Source organism: Sapajus apella, unplaced genomic scaffold (assembly GCF_009761245.1).
Source record: "Sapajus apella isolate SASKATOON/1434 unplaced genomic scaffold, GSC_monkey_1.0 scaffold13, whole genome shotgun sequence".
Lineage (NCBI taxonomy): Eukaryota > Metazoa > Chordata > Mammalia > Primates > Cebidae > Sapajus > Sapajus apella.
In genome coordinates, this window is record NW_022436953.1 from 36,292,739 (window position 1) to 36,309,947 (window position 17,209).

Sequence of the window (17,209 nt, forward strand, 5' to 3'; positions counted from 1 at the left end):
ATAGTGAACTTTCAGTGTGATAAATAGTATTTGAATATTGCAGACATCCTTGAATTATTCCCAACATGAAATTCTTCAAACATCTCACAAACAAATCTAAGGAAAGTTGCCTATTTATTTTCTTATGAGTCTTTTTTTTTTCACATGAATAGGTGTTGAACTGTGTCAAAGGCCTTTTATTCATTAACTGAACAATCATTGGTTGATTTTTAAAAAAAAAATTGTAGTGAACCAACAAAAGCTAAAAAGTTCCTTCTAATCATGGGCTTACTCAATTGCAGTTTAAAATGTGGTGTCTTCATTGCCATTCAGTTCAACATACTTTCTAACTTCCACTTGATTTAAAAGTCATGTTTGATAGTGTATTGCCAGTTTGTTTAAAACAGGTGTGATTAACTGCATCTTAGAGAACTCGTCTCTCCTGGACTGACTGAAGAATTTCTGTACTTTGCCACGTTCCATTTTTCCATGAAAACAATGCTCTCCAGTGAGCCTCTCAACTCTGCCATGTCACTGGTCTACCCGGTCTGGGAGCCTATCAAGAAAAGAGATCTCTCTGTCATTAATTCAATGTATTCTGATTCAGGAGATGCAGACTTTGACTCCCATCATTGGCCTTAATTGGATCAATGCTTTTCAGTGAATTTCAAACACGCATCAGAGGCACATGATTTACATCCTAGTTGATTGACTCCCTGCACGCTGAGGACTTCCATCATGTTCCCGTCCAAAAGTGCCTTAGTTATACATTTTGTGTCCCTGAGAGCACAAACTACACAACTAACTGGTAAGGACCACCATATGGAACTGACTGATTTTGAATCCCAGCTCACTGGTTCTCATTTTTCTTTTTTTTTTGATTTCTGGAAGTCTATAGTCCAGACCTGTAACGAAGGGATTGAAGAAATAACCACAAGGTGTGTGTATGTGTGTATGGAAGTGGGTTCCAGACCTCCTGGGCACACTGTGAGAGCATCAGGTGTGCACCCCTCTGCCTGGGGACCCAGAGATGAGCAATCCGGAGACCAGGAGGTTAAGGAAGCATTTATTGAAAACCTGTGGTATATCTCTGGCCCAGACCAAGAGGCAAAGTCAAGTAGAGGCTTCAATCAGTCACAGGAGCCTGGAGGTCTTAAGCCCGACTCCTACTCCTCAACAGTAGACTCAACTGAGATGGGCTGTATCAAAATAGCTCCTTTATTAGTGCCTTGGGCCAAGGTCAGGGGTGGAGTGTATCCTCCTGGCCTATGAGGACATCAAGCCCTGCTCGGTGTGCAGCTCCAGGTGTTTCTCCTCATGGGCTTTTAGGGACTTGGAACTGGCCTGCAGGAGGTTAGTGTTCAGGATGGGAATCTACACTCACCCCCATGGCCACACGGTCACCTCCTACCCCATCACCACCTTGGGTGGACAGCCTGTGGGAAAGCCTCTCCCCACAGACCATCCTCTGAGGAGTCCCATGACACCCTCCCTTGTCCTCCTGCCCTTCCCCCCTCCCTTCAGTAGCTGTCTCTGTTCCCTGACACCCAGTTCTGGGGCTTACCACATCTCCTGGGCCAGCCTCTTCCTCTTGTGTGCTCTGGGCTTGGGCAGGGACCTGTGTTCCATGCTTTTCCAGCTCCTCCTTCAGCCTGGACAGGAAAAGGTAGGATGGGGAAGGAAGAAAGGAGGACAAGAGGTTTTCAAGAGTCAGAGATAGAAGGTTGAGAGAGGAGATACAACATTGGTCACTTTCCTGGTGGGGGTTGAGGGGACAGGCCTCCACACACACCTCTGCCGCTTCTGCTGCAGTTGCTGGCACTTCTGCTGCAGCTGCTGGTGGCGCTGGGCAGCAGCTGCTAGGAGCTCCTCAGCCTTCCTGTGCTCTTCCTGAAACAGCTGCCTGGGGGGCCCAGGAGGGGTGGTTAGCACTGGTCACTTCCTCCTCCCCCTCCTTCACCTCCACATCTTACACTGTGGCTGCTGCCTCCTGGCTGCGGAGAAAGAGCCCCTCATCAAGGGTGGAGGGGCCCTCAGCACCACACAGGGAGCACAGCTGTTGCTTCACATCTTCCAGCTTCGCCTCGACCAGCTTCTCTGCAGCACGAAGGGGCAGGTGAGCACATGAGGTTATGTGAGGTCAGATAAGGGCCATCCACCTTCCCTGGCCTCACCTTCCTTGAGCAGCTCCTCCTTGCTGCTGTCCAGGGTGCAAATCTCTCTTGCTAGCCGCTCTGGCCTCTGAGGCAGGCAGAAAAGAGGTCTGTCCACACCTCTTGGCTTTCTCCCATGCCTCGAAGAAGGTTATCTGGATCTTCTTTTGTACTTGCTCACCATGCCTCACTTCCAGCAACTCTGCCCCTCTGTGCATACTAGCCACAGCCAGCCTCAGGCCCATGGTACTGGTCACTCCCTCCCTGTGCCCTTCTGTCACCCTACATCCCTGCAATGCTGCAGTGGGGAGGCTCATGGATTGTTATTTACAACAGAGAAAGCTGCAAACACTATGAGTCTTGGCTGTTTTCTGGAGGATCAGACACCAGTTCGGCTCTGTAGCTCCTCCCCACTCCCCTCCGTCCTGGTGGAGTCTCCTCACTGAGCCCTTCCCTTCTAACACTCACTATTTTCTTGTTCAGTGCCTGGGATCCTCCTGGGGGGCAAACATTGGCTGCTTGTCCTCATTGACTCCCTTGTGCCCATGATGGTCCCAGACATATCCACAGACATTGATGGAAGACTTGACCTTGGTTTGATCAGAGATCCCCCTGACCACTGAGTGGACCCAGGAGGGCAGCAGGGCCACGAGGGTAGTGACAAGGGACTGGATCCGGGCAATGTTGGTCTTAGCATCACCAGGGCTTGTTCAGGGACTGGATGTGGCAGGTGAGAGGAAGAAGTGACCTTTTGGGCCTGGTGCTGCTAGGGAAGATGTGGAAGTGAGAGGAATGGCTTTGAGGGACTCACGTGGAAGTCCCAGAGGTCCTTGTGTTGGCCCATCAGATCTTCCAGCTGTTCCTCGAAAGCCAACCTGGGGGCCAACCACAGGCATGAAGGGATATGGGCTGAGATCATCACCTTCACAGCCTGTCCACGTCTGTGGGTCTTCTGGCAGACATTGGGGTGCTTTGCCCATGGTCTTGCTCCACTGGGAGCATCTTCACCACCTTAACCCTCCAAGGCTCAGTGTAGCCAGCTCTTCTAACCCCCATCTTTGATATTATACCCCAACTACCAGCCATCCAAACCCCCTGCCTCAGGTGCTAAGGTTTACCTCAGCTGTCTCTGTTTTTCCTTCTGTTCTTCGATCTGTAAGTTCAGGGCAGAAATTCTCTCCTTGCACTCCTGCAACATGGTATGCTTCCTGGGAGAAGCAAGGCAGCCCTCAGCCATGTTCTCTTAAGCCCTGGGAGAGTGCTGAGCTGGGGCTTCTGCCTCCCTCTATTGAGGCTATTTTTTCTTTCCTACCTTAAGGTCCTTCTCTGTAACATGTGATGGGTAGGGGGTAATGTGAGCATTTGCCCTGTGTAAGTACTGTTGTCAGGTTAAGAGAGATTAGTGCAGACATGGTCAAGTGAGCAAATGCACACACATCATATCATCTGGTTTCCCGAAAGAGCTGAAAACTCAAGTGTGCCGGGGCCTGGGGCCTCTGGCAAGAAAATAAGCTAAATAAGCATTCGGGAAGTGGGGAAATGGATGGACAAATAATTGGGTGGATAAAAAGATAATGGATGGAGAGACAATGGACAAATGGTTGGTTCAATGCCTAAATGAACAGATGAGTGAATAGACAGCCATGGAGGATGACAAAGAGTAAAAGGCAAAGAACAAAAACCAGCTGAAGAAATTTAATTGGTAATTTGGCAAATGAGTGTCTATGCCATTGAGATAGTTACCCTTAACACTACTGCCTGCTGTTGGAGCCGAAGAAGAAAGACACTCTTTGGACACTCCATTGTTTAGAGGGAGAGAATGAGAGCTGTGGGTCTGAGGGCAGGGTTAGGCTCAGCTGGAAGCTCTTACCTCTGTGCTTCACTTTCCTTCTCCTGGCAGTGCAGCCGGAGGATCCTCAGGGTCTCTACAGGGAGAGCAACAAGGCCCTATGAGAACCTGTCAGGGTACTGGGTTGTGGTAGGGGGAACGGGGCCAGATCACATCAGATCTGCGGACACCTGATTGAGCTTTAAAATTTACTGCAAGTCTGGTGGAAGCTACAGGAGACAGGCAAGCTTCAAAAGGCTTCAGCTGCCATAGGGAGAGTGGGCTTCTGTGGGGTGGCAAAGGCACAAGCCTGGAGAGAGGGGAGCTGCAGATACCTTGCTTTTTGCTCAAGATCTCCTTCAGGCGTACTTTCTCTCCGTGCACTGGAAAACAGTGATGCATCTGGGCATCAGGAACTACCCACTGCACCCTCAGGGATGGAGCTTGCTCACAGTCACATGGGAAGCTGGGCACAGCCTTGCCCCCAACCCAAATGTGAACCCCCCCGAGATGAGCACCTCCCTATCCTCTGGTGCTCACATTCCCTGTAAGCGCCAAAGGGCCTTCACATTTACAGAGGGTGGCTGTGAGGGCCAAGCAGGATGCCCATGCTTTTACGTAGGGAGGAGAGAAAAAATACAAACACCCATGAAGTGAGATTTAGGGCTGTGAAGAAACATATCAAATAGGGAGGGGCACATGAACAGATGGAGGCAGGGCGCCATCTCTAGATGGGATGTCTGGGGAATGCCAGTCATCTTATCTGGGGACATTCTAACTCAGAGCTGATGACATGAGGAAAGAGGAATCTGTATTATCCAGGGAAGCACAGGCAGCACCTGGCAAAAGCCCTGAGGTGGGAGTGAGGTTGGAGGGTGCTTCCTGAACACTCCCACAAGCAGAGAGGAGAGGGGGAGATTGGCAGGAGAGGGTACAGGACCCTTGGCCATGGCAAGGACGCTGATCATCTGGAATACAGCGTTTGGGGAGGCTTGAGACACTGTGGGGACCTCTGGGTGACCCCTGGCTCCCTTACGTGAGTCCAGTTCCTTCTGCAGGGCTTCACAGATGCTCCGGGCCTCTCCTAGGTCTTCATTGGCTTTCTTTTTCGCTTCATCAAAGATCAGAAAGACATTGTGTGGGGGCAGCCTCCACCTGCACTATTCTCTTGCCAACAGTGACATTTCTCATTTGCCTTCAGGTAAACACATGGTTGCCTAAATTTTATAGAGTAGGAAACAAGACTTCCAGAGTCCAGGCTCTTCTTGCCAGGCTCTGTTGATAGCAGGGCCAGGATCATGGGCATATGACTATGGCAGCTGCATGCAGAAATGTCCTGTACTTAAGGCTCTGCTGTTGCTGTTGTGAATAACCAGTAACTTTGGACAAGGGACCCTGCACTCTCATTTGGCACTGAGCCCCACAAACCGTGTAGCTGGTCCTAGTTGGCAGCCAAGGCCCCTGAACTCACCTTGCTGGACCTCATTAATCCGGTTAATCAGGACCTCAACTTGGGGCTCTAGGCTTCCCACTGCAGGGAGAAAGGAGGTTGAGTTGACAGAGCAGGTAGAGGTGAGGTGGTTGCCAGCCTTGTGTCTCTGCTGCTTTCATGCAACACAGATCTATTGAGTACCTATGGCAAGCAGGTGCTGTGTGGGGCCCTCACAGGGCTCATGTTCTGGGTGAGACTGGGAATAGACACAATGAGATACCGCGTGGGGCTATGGTAACTCTGTTCAAGAGAAATAAAGTAGGGCAAGGGGGGTTAAAGAGCAAGGAAGTGGGAAGTGCTCCTCAGACATGAGAAGGTGTCATGACAGCCCCAAATCAAGTGGCAGGGGGCAGGCCCTGAAGCTCTTTGGGTGGGGGTGGGAGGTAGTCAGTGCAAAGACCCACCCTGAGGTGAGAACATGGCTGGCAGTAGCCTAGTGAGCAAAGAGGGAGTAGCAAGAAGTTTGGGACAAGGTTTTTGGAAAACATTTTGCCTTCTATACCCCTTTTCTTCTTTAATTTTGAATCACGGAGCCCTATTTTTAATTTATGTAATTAAATTTTAAAAGAAAGAAAAGGTGAAGAAGATTATTTCCCAAGTCAGACCCCACATCAGCCTGGCCCCAAACTTCAGGCTGAGCCTCACACAGATGAGACACATGACCTTTCTGCAGCCTTTTCACCATTTCCATCAAGTCTTCAATTTTCTGTGAGGATGTGTCCTGCCCTGTGGAGACAAAACCAAACATTTCAGAATCCAGCAGGGAGAGAGGCCAGAGGAAGGATCTGACAGCACTGGACTGGGACTGAGGTGGGACAAGGGCAGGTCTCCAGCCAGAGTGGTGCCCCTGCTCCTTGTCCTGAGGTGGACAGTACACTAGATGAATTGGGCTCCTCCACTGTCAGCTTTTCCCTGTTAGGGTAAAAGTATTACAGATATCCTCTTTGTAAAACTCTGGGTGAGGGCAGGGGTATACTCTCACTGCTGAGGCTATTCAAAGTAAGGTCAAAGCTCCTGATGTAATAAATCAAGTAAAAAAAAATGAGGGCATAAAAAAACTGGAGCAAGGAGTCAAAAATCACTGGAACTGGCAGATGGCATAATCTAGGAAGTTCTTAGAGAGTTTTCCACAAAACCATAAGGATTAGTAAAAAAATGCATTAAGATGTTAGGTTAGAGCATATATAAATACAAATAGCTTTCCCATATACAACCAATACCAAATCAGAAATCTCCCCATAAAATAATATTTCGTATGAATTTTTTTGTAATCATTATTGGAACCTATTTTTAACACTCTAATAAATTAGTAGGTCGAAGAAATTACTATTTATGGCACTAACATTGTGAAAGGAAAATCAATCTTTTTATAAAATAAATCTTTGAAAATAAATGAATTCAGTGTCATCCCTCTGCTCACTGAGATAAACGGATATCTGATTGTCTCCTTTGGAAGGCTAATCAGAAACTCAAAAGAATGCAGCCACTTGTCTTTTAACTACTTATGACTTTGAAGACCCCCCCAGCCCACCCCACTTTAAGTTATCTCACCTTTGCTTCGAGTGGTCCCACCTTTCCAGATTGAACCAATGTTCATCTTACATATGTTGATTCACGTCTCATGTTTCCCTAAAAACCACAAAACCAACATGTGCTCTGACCACCCTGCCACGCTGGGCACATGTCATCAGGACCTCTGAGGCTATGTCACAGGCATGCGTCCCTACTTAGGCAAAATAAACTTCCTAAATTGACTGAGACCTGTCTCTGATTTTTGATTTTCACATTTTGGCAACCACAAAGGGATGCTGAGTAGCAGTGCCCCTGACCTTTGACAAATACCCTATCAGTGCTTGGTAGTAGTTTGAGCTATCTTTACGTCTCAAACTAATAGACAATCTGCAGAGGTCTGGAAGCCCCCTGTCCAGGGAATCCCTCATCTTCCAAAATTTGTTTCAGATCCAAAGTATATTTTGCTATACAACTCTTTTTTCTTTTTCTCCTTCCTCCCTCCCTCTCTCCTTCCTTCCTTTTTTTTCTTTTCTCTTTCTTTCTTTCCTTTCTTTCTCCTACCTTCCTTCTCTCCTCCTTTTTCTTTCCTTTCTTTCTTTCTTCTTTCTTGGAGTTGGAACTTGCTCACAACAGGAAAGACAAGTTTGAGGGTTTTTTTCCTGCTTCTAAGATGATAGAGAGCAGTCTTCAGCCTAAGACCCATCCTTAGGTAAGTAATTGAATTGGGGTTTGTCTTGGCTAAAGATAAGATTAACAACCAGCTGGTCTTAATTTTTCCTTCCCATCAGAGTGCTCAGTAATCATATAAGTTGTCAGACCATATGCTTGTTTTGCTTAACTGGGTTTTTTTGGTGTTTGTTTCCGTTTTTGCTATTGTTTTGGTCCTTTTCCCATTGGGTTTGACCAATTCTATCTCACTTGATCAAATCCAAACGAAAGTTCCAAATTATGCGGAACAAGCCCTCTGAAGTGGTTAACTTCCCATAAAAAAAGGAGGTGATGTGGGGGAAAAATGGACAGTAAAAGGAAAAAAGTGAGGGAAAAATTTTTGATCTTGACCACTTAAGGGGCTTTATTTACATAACAAGGCCACCTTTTTGCTAGCCAGGCCAAACTGAAAGAGCAAGGATTGTCATCCCATACTGCAGTTCCATAGCTAAGGTTCTGTCTTCTTTTTTCCATGACAGCCTGGAAATCAATATCTTTCTGGTTTGATACTTGCTACTTGTAAAATAGCAGCTATTCATCCTAGCTGAAATATGTTGATGAGATTTTTAAATATTTTTTAAAAGAAACTCAAATGGTTAAAAGTCAGCTTAATTAAAAGCTAACATCCAAAATGTGTGTGTGTGTTTGTGTATTTAAAAGGCCTTCATGGGCCGGGTGCTGTGACTCACGCCTGTAATCCCAGCACTTTGGGAGGCCGAGGCGGGTGGATCACGAAGTCAAAAGATCGAGCCCATCCTGCCCAACATGGCGAAACTCCGTATCTACTAAAAATACAAAACTAGCTGGGTGTGGTGGCGCGCGCCTGTAGTCCCAGCTACTCGGGTGGCTGAGGCAGGAGATTTGCTTGAACCTGGGAGGCAGAGGTTGCAGTGAGCCGAGATCATGCCACTGCATTCCAGCCTGGCAACAGAGTGAGACTCCATCTCAAAAAAAAAAAAAAAGGCCTTCATGGTTTTTCTTTCTCTCCTAGGACCCTGTGTTTTATGAGTAAAATTTTTTTTTTTCTTCTCAATTGACTGAATGCTGTTTTCTTCATCTACTTCTGCTGTTTCTCCTTTCTCTTGCACCCTCTGCTGCATGAGGGACCTAAAATAGTTTATAATAGCCCGAGGTTCCTTAAAGAAAGCAGAGAAGGCACCAGACTGCCTTTGTAGAGAAAACTGTTTTCCTCATGCAACCCTAAGAGTATAAACAGACAAGTTCATCTCAGCTCTTAAACTGCTTGTGTTTGTATTGTGTTACCTGATTTTTTTTAATAGTTATTGCAACAAAGGCTACTTTTTAAGGAAGAATATATTTTAGATACTTCGAAATATCTTTGTTTAAAAAAATGTTTTTTTAAGTGCACTCTAAAAGCATCCATGTGGTCTAGCCTCATAGTTCTCCCTTTTTGGAGACCTGGAATTCAGTGTGGCCTCTTCCCAGAGCTCAGAGATCTAGTTAAAAGATAGGTAGTCCCTATCTAAATAAAATTGGTCTCCTGTGATCCAACCACCTCCCACCAGGCCCTACCGCCAACACTTGGGATTACAATTCAACATGAGATTTGGGTGAGGACACAGATCCAAACCACATCACAGGCCAAGGCTGAGGCATGGTTGAAAAGGCTCAGAGGTGCCTGATCAAAGTTTGTCACAGTTTTGATTGATATTACCCAATTACTCTCCACTGACGTATACAAGATGCCCAGGATTTCACTTTTACCAATCACCTATGTTTTCCAATGTGTTCATCTTTGTCAACCAGGTATGCAAAATTAAGGTGTTTCCTTACAAACTTTGATAGTAAATATCAAAAGTTTGGGTGCATCTTCTTTTCTAAGACTATGTCCTAAGTAAGTGTGGATATGGATAATGGGCAAGGTTTTCATCACTATATTGTTTACAACAGTGAAAAACTGCAAGAAGCCTAAATATGCCTTAGGGGATTTGTTAAATAAGTTATAGCACACACACAAGATGAAATTGGTTACAGCCATTAAAAGTCATGCATACATGCAGAAGGACAGGTTCAGTGGTTCACATCCATAATCCCAGCACTTTTGGGAGGCTGAGGCAGGACTCCTTGAGCATATCAGTTCAACAGCAGCCCGAGCAACATAGCAGGACCCCATCTCTACAAATAAAATTTTTTAAAAAATTATCTGGGTGTGGTGACATTCACCTGTGATTCCAGCTACTCAGTAGGCTGAGCGGGGAGAATCGCTTGAGGCCAGGTCAAGGCTGCAGTGAGCTGTGATTGTACTACTGCACTCCAGCCTGGGCAATTGAGCACAACCCTGAAGTTAAAACACCTCTTAAAACAAAAGGTACTTGTAAAACAGCAGCTATTCGTCTTAGCTGAAATATGTTGATGAGATTTTAAAATATTTTTTAAAAGAAACTCAAATGGTTAAAAGTCAGCTTAATTAAAAGCTAATATCCAAGATATGTGTGTGTGTGTAAGTGTGGATATGTTGATTCATATCTCAACATATGACATGAATAATAAAAAAAAATCAAGCATAAAATTTTATGAAATGCCTGTTTTTGAGTTGACGAAGTCCCCTCATTTTGGTCCCATCTGAAATCTTATACAAATCACTGCTCATAAGTTTTTGTAATAAGTTTTAAAGTATTCAAGTAATTGGCATGTGTGAAAAAGCATGAAGGAAAATGGAAACACCAAATTCCCTTTCCCCATTTATTCCCGTTTCTTGTAATAACTGCAGCCAGTTAGGTGAAGACTAATAGACCTTTTACTAAAATGCATCTAGCATCACTGATAACTAGGTAACATCCCTGTTTCCTTTTTAAAACAGATAGACTAAAACTGGAAATTTGTCCTTTAAATTTCTTCCATAGCTGGTTGCTATAGGCTGAATGTTTGTGCCACCATCCATAATTCGTATGTTGAAATCCTAACTCCCTAGTGTGACTGCATTAGGAGGTGCGGCCTTTGGGAGGTGATTAGGTCATCAAGGTCGGGCCCTCAGAAATGGGATTAGTGCACTTAAAAGAGACTCCAGAGAGCTCTGCAGCAAATCCCCCCACATGAGGACACAATGAGAAGACAGAAGTCCATAACCAGGAAGCAGGCCCGCACCAGAAGCTGAATTGCACCTTGATCTTGAACTTCTAGTTTCGAAAACTATGAGAAATAATGGCACTTCTGTTATAGCAGTTTGAAATAAGGCACCAGCAATGTTGATTAAATCTCATCTAAATACACTAGGTTATGGGAGGAGCATGGAACCGTGATACGGAAAGACCGCCCTGCCGGCGGGCTGGTCGGTACTTAATGAAAGGGAAACGTTTGCGTCTGTCCTGTTGACTTGCTGTGTCCTTCGCTGGGGCTGTCACTGTGCCAAACTCACCGCAGGCATGTTTTCTGTGCTAAGCTTGTCTCGGGATTCAAACCTTCGTTTTGTAAAAACACGACAGGGCACGTGCCGTGGACCAAGCCTGCGTCCGCACAGGTGGGACCGGAGGCAGCCACGGCAGGGCTTTAACTCGGGGCACGGATGAGCTCGGGACAGGTGACAAGCTGAGTGACAGCTGGGACGTCCCCGTACAGCTCTCCACTCGCAAAACGCCCGGCGGCCCCCGGCGCCCCGACGGGGAGACGCCGGGAGAACCTGCAGCTCCCGGGCTTCCGCAAGTCCGGCCGGTGCCTCGTCCCTCCCCTCCCCGGCGAGCGGCGCCCCTGCGGCGGGTCGGGCCGCGGGGAAACGGCCGAGAGCTGCGCGGACCCCGCCTCCCCCGCTCCACCGGGCGTCGGTGCCGCGTGCGGGGACCCCTGTCCGGGAAACCCGGACACCTGCCGGTTCTAGGGAGAGGAGGGCGAGGAATTCCCCGGGGACCGGGAGCGTCAGGAAGGGTCCTCGTGTCCTAAGAGGCGTGTACGGAAAGTCTGTGGGACGGAGGGAGAGGGACCAAGACGGGAGCAACTGCCATCGAAGCTCAGCGCGTTCAAACGAGGCGGGGGAGGGCAGCGCAGCCGGAACGGTTCTGAAGAAACCCGCCAAGTCCCCGTCGGCGCCGTCAGCACCGGGCGGAAGAAGCCGCCGCCACCCTGCCCCGCCTCGGTGAGGTCAGCCCCCTGCGCACAGTTCTCTGCCTCCCACCACTACCTCCGTCCTTCTCTGCCCTGTCCATGGCTCCCGCGGCGGGCTCGGCCGTGGACGCCAGGGACCTGCCGGCCATTTCCTCTCAACTCGCCAGCACCGCCGCCTTCGGAGCCACCTGATTGGAGCAAACCCTGCGGGGTGGGAGGGGAGGCGGGACTCTGGGCAGCGCGCCTGCGCAATGCAGTCCTGCGCGGTCTCGAGCGGTAACGGTCCGGCGCACTTGCCCAGAAGCTAGTGCGCATGCGTAAAGGCGCAAGGGCAACTATCCCGGTGTGAAGCCTGCGAGGGCCACGTGCGTCCAGGCTTGTCATTGGTCTGGTGCCTGGTGCCCCCGCGCAGGTGTGCGGGCCTCCCTGGGGGCTGGCCCTGGTTCTGCAGCCCCGCTCAGCGAGCAATGTGCATGTGCCGAGCCACCGCTGCCTGTGAAGCATGTGTGTCTCACGGACACTGTGGCACTGTGGCTTCAGCAGCCTCACGAGGTCAGGGCTATGCAGGTTAAGGTTAGGGAGTTAGGGTTAGGGGGTTAGGATTAGGAGGTTAAGGTTACAGTTAGGGTTGGGGGTTAGGGTTTAGAATTAGTGTTAGGGTTTAGGGTTAGGAGTTAGGGGATTGCGCTTGGGCTAGGGTTGGGGTCAGGGTCAAGGTTAGGGGTCATAGTTAGGGTTACAGCTAGGTCTAGGGTTAGGTGTTAGGGTTAGTGGCTAGGGTTAGCGTTTTGGAGTTATGGTTAGTGTTTTACGGTTAGGGTTAGGATGAGGGCCAGAGTAAGGATTAGGGTGAGGGTCATGGTGATGGTGAAGGTCAGGGTCAGGGTTTAGGGTTAGGGGTTAGGGTTAGGGTTTTAGGGTTGGGGTCGAATTGGGGTTTAGGGTTAAGTTTTGGGTCCAAGATTAGGGGTTTGGTGTTAGGGTTGGTGCTGGGTTAGGGGTTAGTGTCAGGGTTAAGGGTTTATGTTTTACGGTTGGGGTTGGGTTTAGGGTTAGGGGTAGGGTTACGGTTAATGTTTAGTGTTTGGGGTTTCTGGTTAGGGATTGTGGTTAGGGTTAGGGTCAAGGTCAGGGTTGTTCACTAGGATTAGGGTTTTAGGGTTAGGGTTACCATTTTAGGGGTAGGGGTTTGGGGTACAGATTGTGGTTGAGGTTAGCATTGGGTTTAGGGTTAGGGGTTAGGGTTATGTTTAGGGTTTATTGTTAGCATTAAGGGTTAGGGAGTAGGCATTAGGGTTAGGGATTAAGGATTAGGGGTAGAGGTGGGGTTGGTATTAGGGTTGGGGTTAGGGTTAGGGTTAGATGGCACTGACTTAGAGTGGAAAATGTTTAACCCCAAGAGATGCCTACAGAGGCAGCTGAGCCACACCACAGACTCCTAGAAGGGCTTGTGTTAGGGTTCCCAAGTTTCTAGGTAAGCAGAGGAGATGGAGAGGCAGATACAGAACAGTTGGTTCAAAGCATGTTGGGAAGTGTGATCCCATAACCCCCTCATTCCACACTGGCCCTCAAATATTCCTCCCTGACATCAGAAAAATAAACAATTTATTTTCTTCAGACATCAGAACAAAACTTTTCTAAGCTCCACGACGCTGGGTAATGCTGCTTATGCAAACAGAGTAGTGAAATCCAATTTACTAAGCAGAGCGATCTGCTGACTCTTTCTCCCTTTGGCTCCCAGAATGCTGGGGTCAGGCTTGCATTCTTAGGAGACTGGCAAACTCTTTTTGGAGATCTGCAGATACCAATACTTTCAGGGTTTCCTCAGGTCCAGGAGTGCCAGACTCCCATGCACTCTTCCTTTGGGGAAGCAAAGGAAGACTCCATCTGTGCATACAGAATGCATTAATTATATTTTCTTATATTCTGTTTTACTGATGCTCTAGCATCTGGGGTTTACTGGGAAAAGATTGCCTTTCCCATGACCAGCCCATTAAACTACCAGTCTAGAACCCGTACTCCAAACCACTTACCTTATCTGCTCTGATACTATAGGAGAAATTGCCATCCTTCCCTAATCACCCTAGGGTCAGGTACTAGGCAACTAGAGATGGCCCCTATGCCCCAGAGCCTGCTGAAGTTATTCACACTGGCCAGTCTAAGCCTGCCTGCCCTGCTGGGCCTTGTTGTCCCTCAAAGGCCACAGCAGAGGCTCCTGCCCATGCCTTCCCCTCTCTCCTTCTGCTTCTGCCCAGGCTTCCCTGTGCCTCCTATTTCTAGGGGTCTGTGAGTATGAACGTATTTCCATGGGGCAGTCACTTCCATGTCTGCAGACCTTAATATCACTGATTAAAACAAATTCTGAGTACATTTTAAAATGTAAGGGTTCCAATGGAATTTTTAAAACCCTTATATGGAGAATTTTAAACATATATGTTAATAAACAATTAATAAAACAAACCCCTATATATCTATAACCCTTCAGAACAACCAAAAACACGTGGCCAATTCTGTTCCCTCTCTATTCCCAAATAAAATTCATATGTCGTGATTAGATGATTTGTTTTTAAGTCTATATAAGGTATACATTTCCCCTATATCCCCTGTATATCATTTTCTTGTAATTTATTTGTTGAAGAAGCTGCGTTGATTTTCCTGATTCATATTCAGAGAAAAAATAAAAGCAGAAGAAATAAAAATGTCAGAAAAGAAATCAATGGGATTTAAATGGAACAGCTGCTTTGGAAAACAGTCTGGAGGTTTCTCAAAAAGTAAGACATAGAATTACTCTTTGACCCATCAATTCTACTGAAGTCTTCATACTGAAGAGAATTAAAAACATATGTCCACACAAAAACTTGTATGCAGATTTCCATAGCAGCATTATCCATAATAGCCAAAAAGTAGAAACAACCCAAATGTCCACCAACTGATGAGTGGATAAATAATATGAAGTATATGCACACAATAGAATACTATGCAGTCTTAAAAAGGAATTGTGGCCAGAGGCTGGAGGAGGGAAAAATGGGAAATACAGTGTTTCTTTCTGGAGTGCTGAAAATGTTTTAGAATTAAATAGTGGTGAAGTCTGTGCTACTTCCAGAAAGTGCTAAATTGCACACTTTAAATGAGTAAAATGTAGTATTTGGATTTTATCTCATTTTAAAAATCAAAAACATTTTCCAGAAATAAAGTTTATGAATTTTCAGATTTAAAAGATCCGTTGAGTTCACCTCAAAATGAATTTCAAAGTTCTACACTAAAGCACATTATTGTGACATTTGAGAACATCAGAGCTAAAGATCCGAAAAGCTTCCAGAGAGGTGAAAGAAAAAGATCACCTGGCTTTGCTGGCAATATGGCCAAATAGGAAGAGCTGTGGTCTGCAGCGCCAAGAGAGATAGATGCAGAAGGTGGGTGAGCTCTGCATTTCCAACTGAGGTACCCGGTTCATCTCACTGGGACTGGTTGGACAGTGGGTGCAGCTCATGGAGGGCGAGCTGAAGCAGGGTAGAGTGTCACCTCACCCGGGAAGTGCAAGGGGTGGAGGGATTGCATTCCCCTAGTCAAGAGAAGCTGTGAGAGACTACACCAGGAAGAATGGCATATTCCAGCCCAGATACTGCACTTTTCCCAACAGTCTTCATAACTGGCAGACCAGGAGATTCCCTCCAGTGCCTATGCCACCAGGGCCCTGGGTCTCAAGCACAAAACTGGGTGGCCATTTGGGCAGACACCAAACTAGTGGCAGGAGTTTTTTTTCATACCCCAGTGGCACCTGGAATGCCACTGAGATAGAACTCTTCACTCTCCTGGAAAAGGGGCTGAAGCCAGGGAGCCAAGTGGTCTGGCTTGGCAGGTCCCACAGAGCCCAGCAAGCTAAGATCCACTGGCTTGAAATTCTCACTAGTAGCAGAGCACTTTGAGGTTGACCTGGGACACTTGAGTTTGTTGAGGGAGGGGCATTTGCCATTGCTGAGGCGTAAGTAGGTAGTTTTACCCTCACGGTGTAAACAAAGCTGCCTGGGAAGTTTGAACTGGGTGGAGTCCACCTCAGCTCAGCAAGGCCACTGCTGCCATACTCCCTCTCTAGATTCCTCCTTACCTGGGCCAGGCATCTCTGAAAAAAAAGGCAGCAGCCCCAGTCAGCGACTGATAGATTAAAAACCCCCATGTACCTGGACAGAGCACCTGGGGGAAGGGGTGGCTGTGGGTGCAGCTTCCACAGACTTAAACGTCCCTGTCTGACAGCTCTGAAGGGAGCAGTGGATCTCCCAGTACAGCATTCGAGCTCTAATAAGGGACAGACTGCCTCTTCAAGTGGGTCCCTCACCCCCATGTAGCCTGACTGGGAGACGCCTCCCAGTAGGGGCCAACAGACACCTCATACAGAAGAGCTCTGGCTGGCATCTGGAGGGTGCCCCTCTGGGACGAAGCTTCCAGAGGAAGGAACACGGAGCAATCTTTGCTGTTCCGCAGCCACTGCTGCTGACACCCAGGCAAACAGGGTCTGGAATAGACCTCCAGCAAACTCAAGCAGACCTGCAGCAGAGGGGCTTGACTGTTCGAAGGAAAACTAACAAAGAGAAAGGAATAACACCAACATTAACAAAAAGGGCGTCCTTTCATAACCCATCCTAAGGTCACCAACATCGAAGACCAAAGGTAGATAAATCCACGAAGATAGGGAGAAACCAGCACATAAAGGCTGAAAATTCCGAAAACCAGATTGTCTCTTCTACAAAGGATCACAACTTGCTGGCAAGGAAACAAAACTGGACAGAGAATGGATTTGATACATTGACAGAAGTAGGCTTCAGAAGGTGGGTAATGGCAAACTCCTTTGAGCTGAAGAAGCATGTTCTAACCCAATGCAAGGAAGCTCAGAATCTTGAAAAAAAGGTTAGATGAATTTCTAACTAGAATAGCCAGTTCAGAGAAGAACATAAATGATTTGATGGAGCTGAATGAGAACTTCGTGAAGCATACACAAGTATCAACAGCAGAATCCATGAAGCAGAAGAAAGGATATCAGCAATTGAAGATCAACTCAATGAAATAAAGTGAGAAGAAAAGATTACAGAAAAAAAAGAGTGAAAAGAAATGAACAAAGCCTCCAAGAAGTATGAGACTATGTGGAAAGACTAAATATTTGTTTGATTGGTGTACCTGAAAGTGACGAGAAGAATGGAACCAAGTTGGAAAACTCTTCAGGATATTATCCAGGAGAACTTCCCAAACCTAGCAAGGCAGGCCAACATTCAAATTCAGGAAAGACAACGCACATGACAAAGATACTCCTCAAGAAGAGCAACCCCAAGACACATAATTATCAGATTCACCAGGGTTGAAATGAATGAGTTTCCCACAAAGGGAAGCCCCTCAGACTAACAGCAGTTCTCTCGGCAGAAACCCTACAAACCAGAAGAGAGTGGGGGCCCATATTCAACATTCCTAAAAGAATTTTCAACCCAGAATTTC

The 17,209-nt window shown here is 47.2% G+C and overlaps 1 protein-coding gene across 8 annotated transcripts; it reads right to left on the reverse strand.

Annotated features, from left to right (window-relative positions):
• Window positions 1–1,024: 1,024 nt before the first annotated feature.
• Window positions 1,025–11,994, reverse strand: SYCE1 (synaptonemal complex central element protein 1). 8 transcript variants are annotated; one of them, XM_032282095.1, is made up of 13 exons: window positions 11,805–11,994; window positions 6,116–6,178; window positions 5,432–5,491; window positions 4,997–5,071; window positions 4,296–4,343; window positions 4,003–4,057; window positions 3,251–3,340; window positions 2,944–3,007; window positions 2,154–2,220; window positions 1,953–2,076; window positions 1,772–1,882; window positions 1,544–1,631; window positions 1,025–1,323 (listed from the first exon to the last, which is right to left on the reverse strand). In XM_032282095.1, the coding sequence occupies exons 1-13, from the start codon at window positions 11,875–11,877 to the stop codon at window positions 1,246–1,248; spliced, it is 996 nt and encodes a 331-aa protein (XP_032137986.1). In that variant the 5' UTR covers window positions 11,878–11,994; the 3' UTR covers window positions 1,025–1,245. The 8 variants fall into 8 exon arrangements, with proteins under 8 accessions (XP_032137986.1, XP_032137984.1, XP_032137985.1 ...); XM_032282093.1 differs by having other exon boundaries at window positions 6,098–6,178; window positions 11,805–11,932; XM_032282094.1 differs by having other exon boundaries at window positions 11,802–11,932.
• Window positions 11,995–17,209: the final 5,215 nt, after the last annotated feature.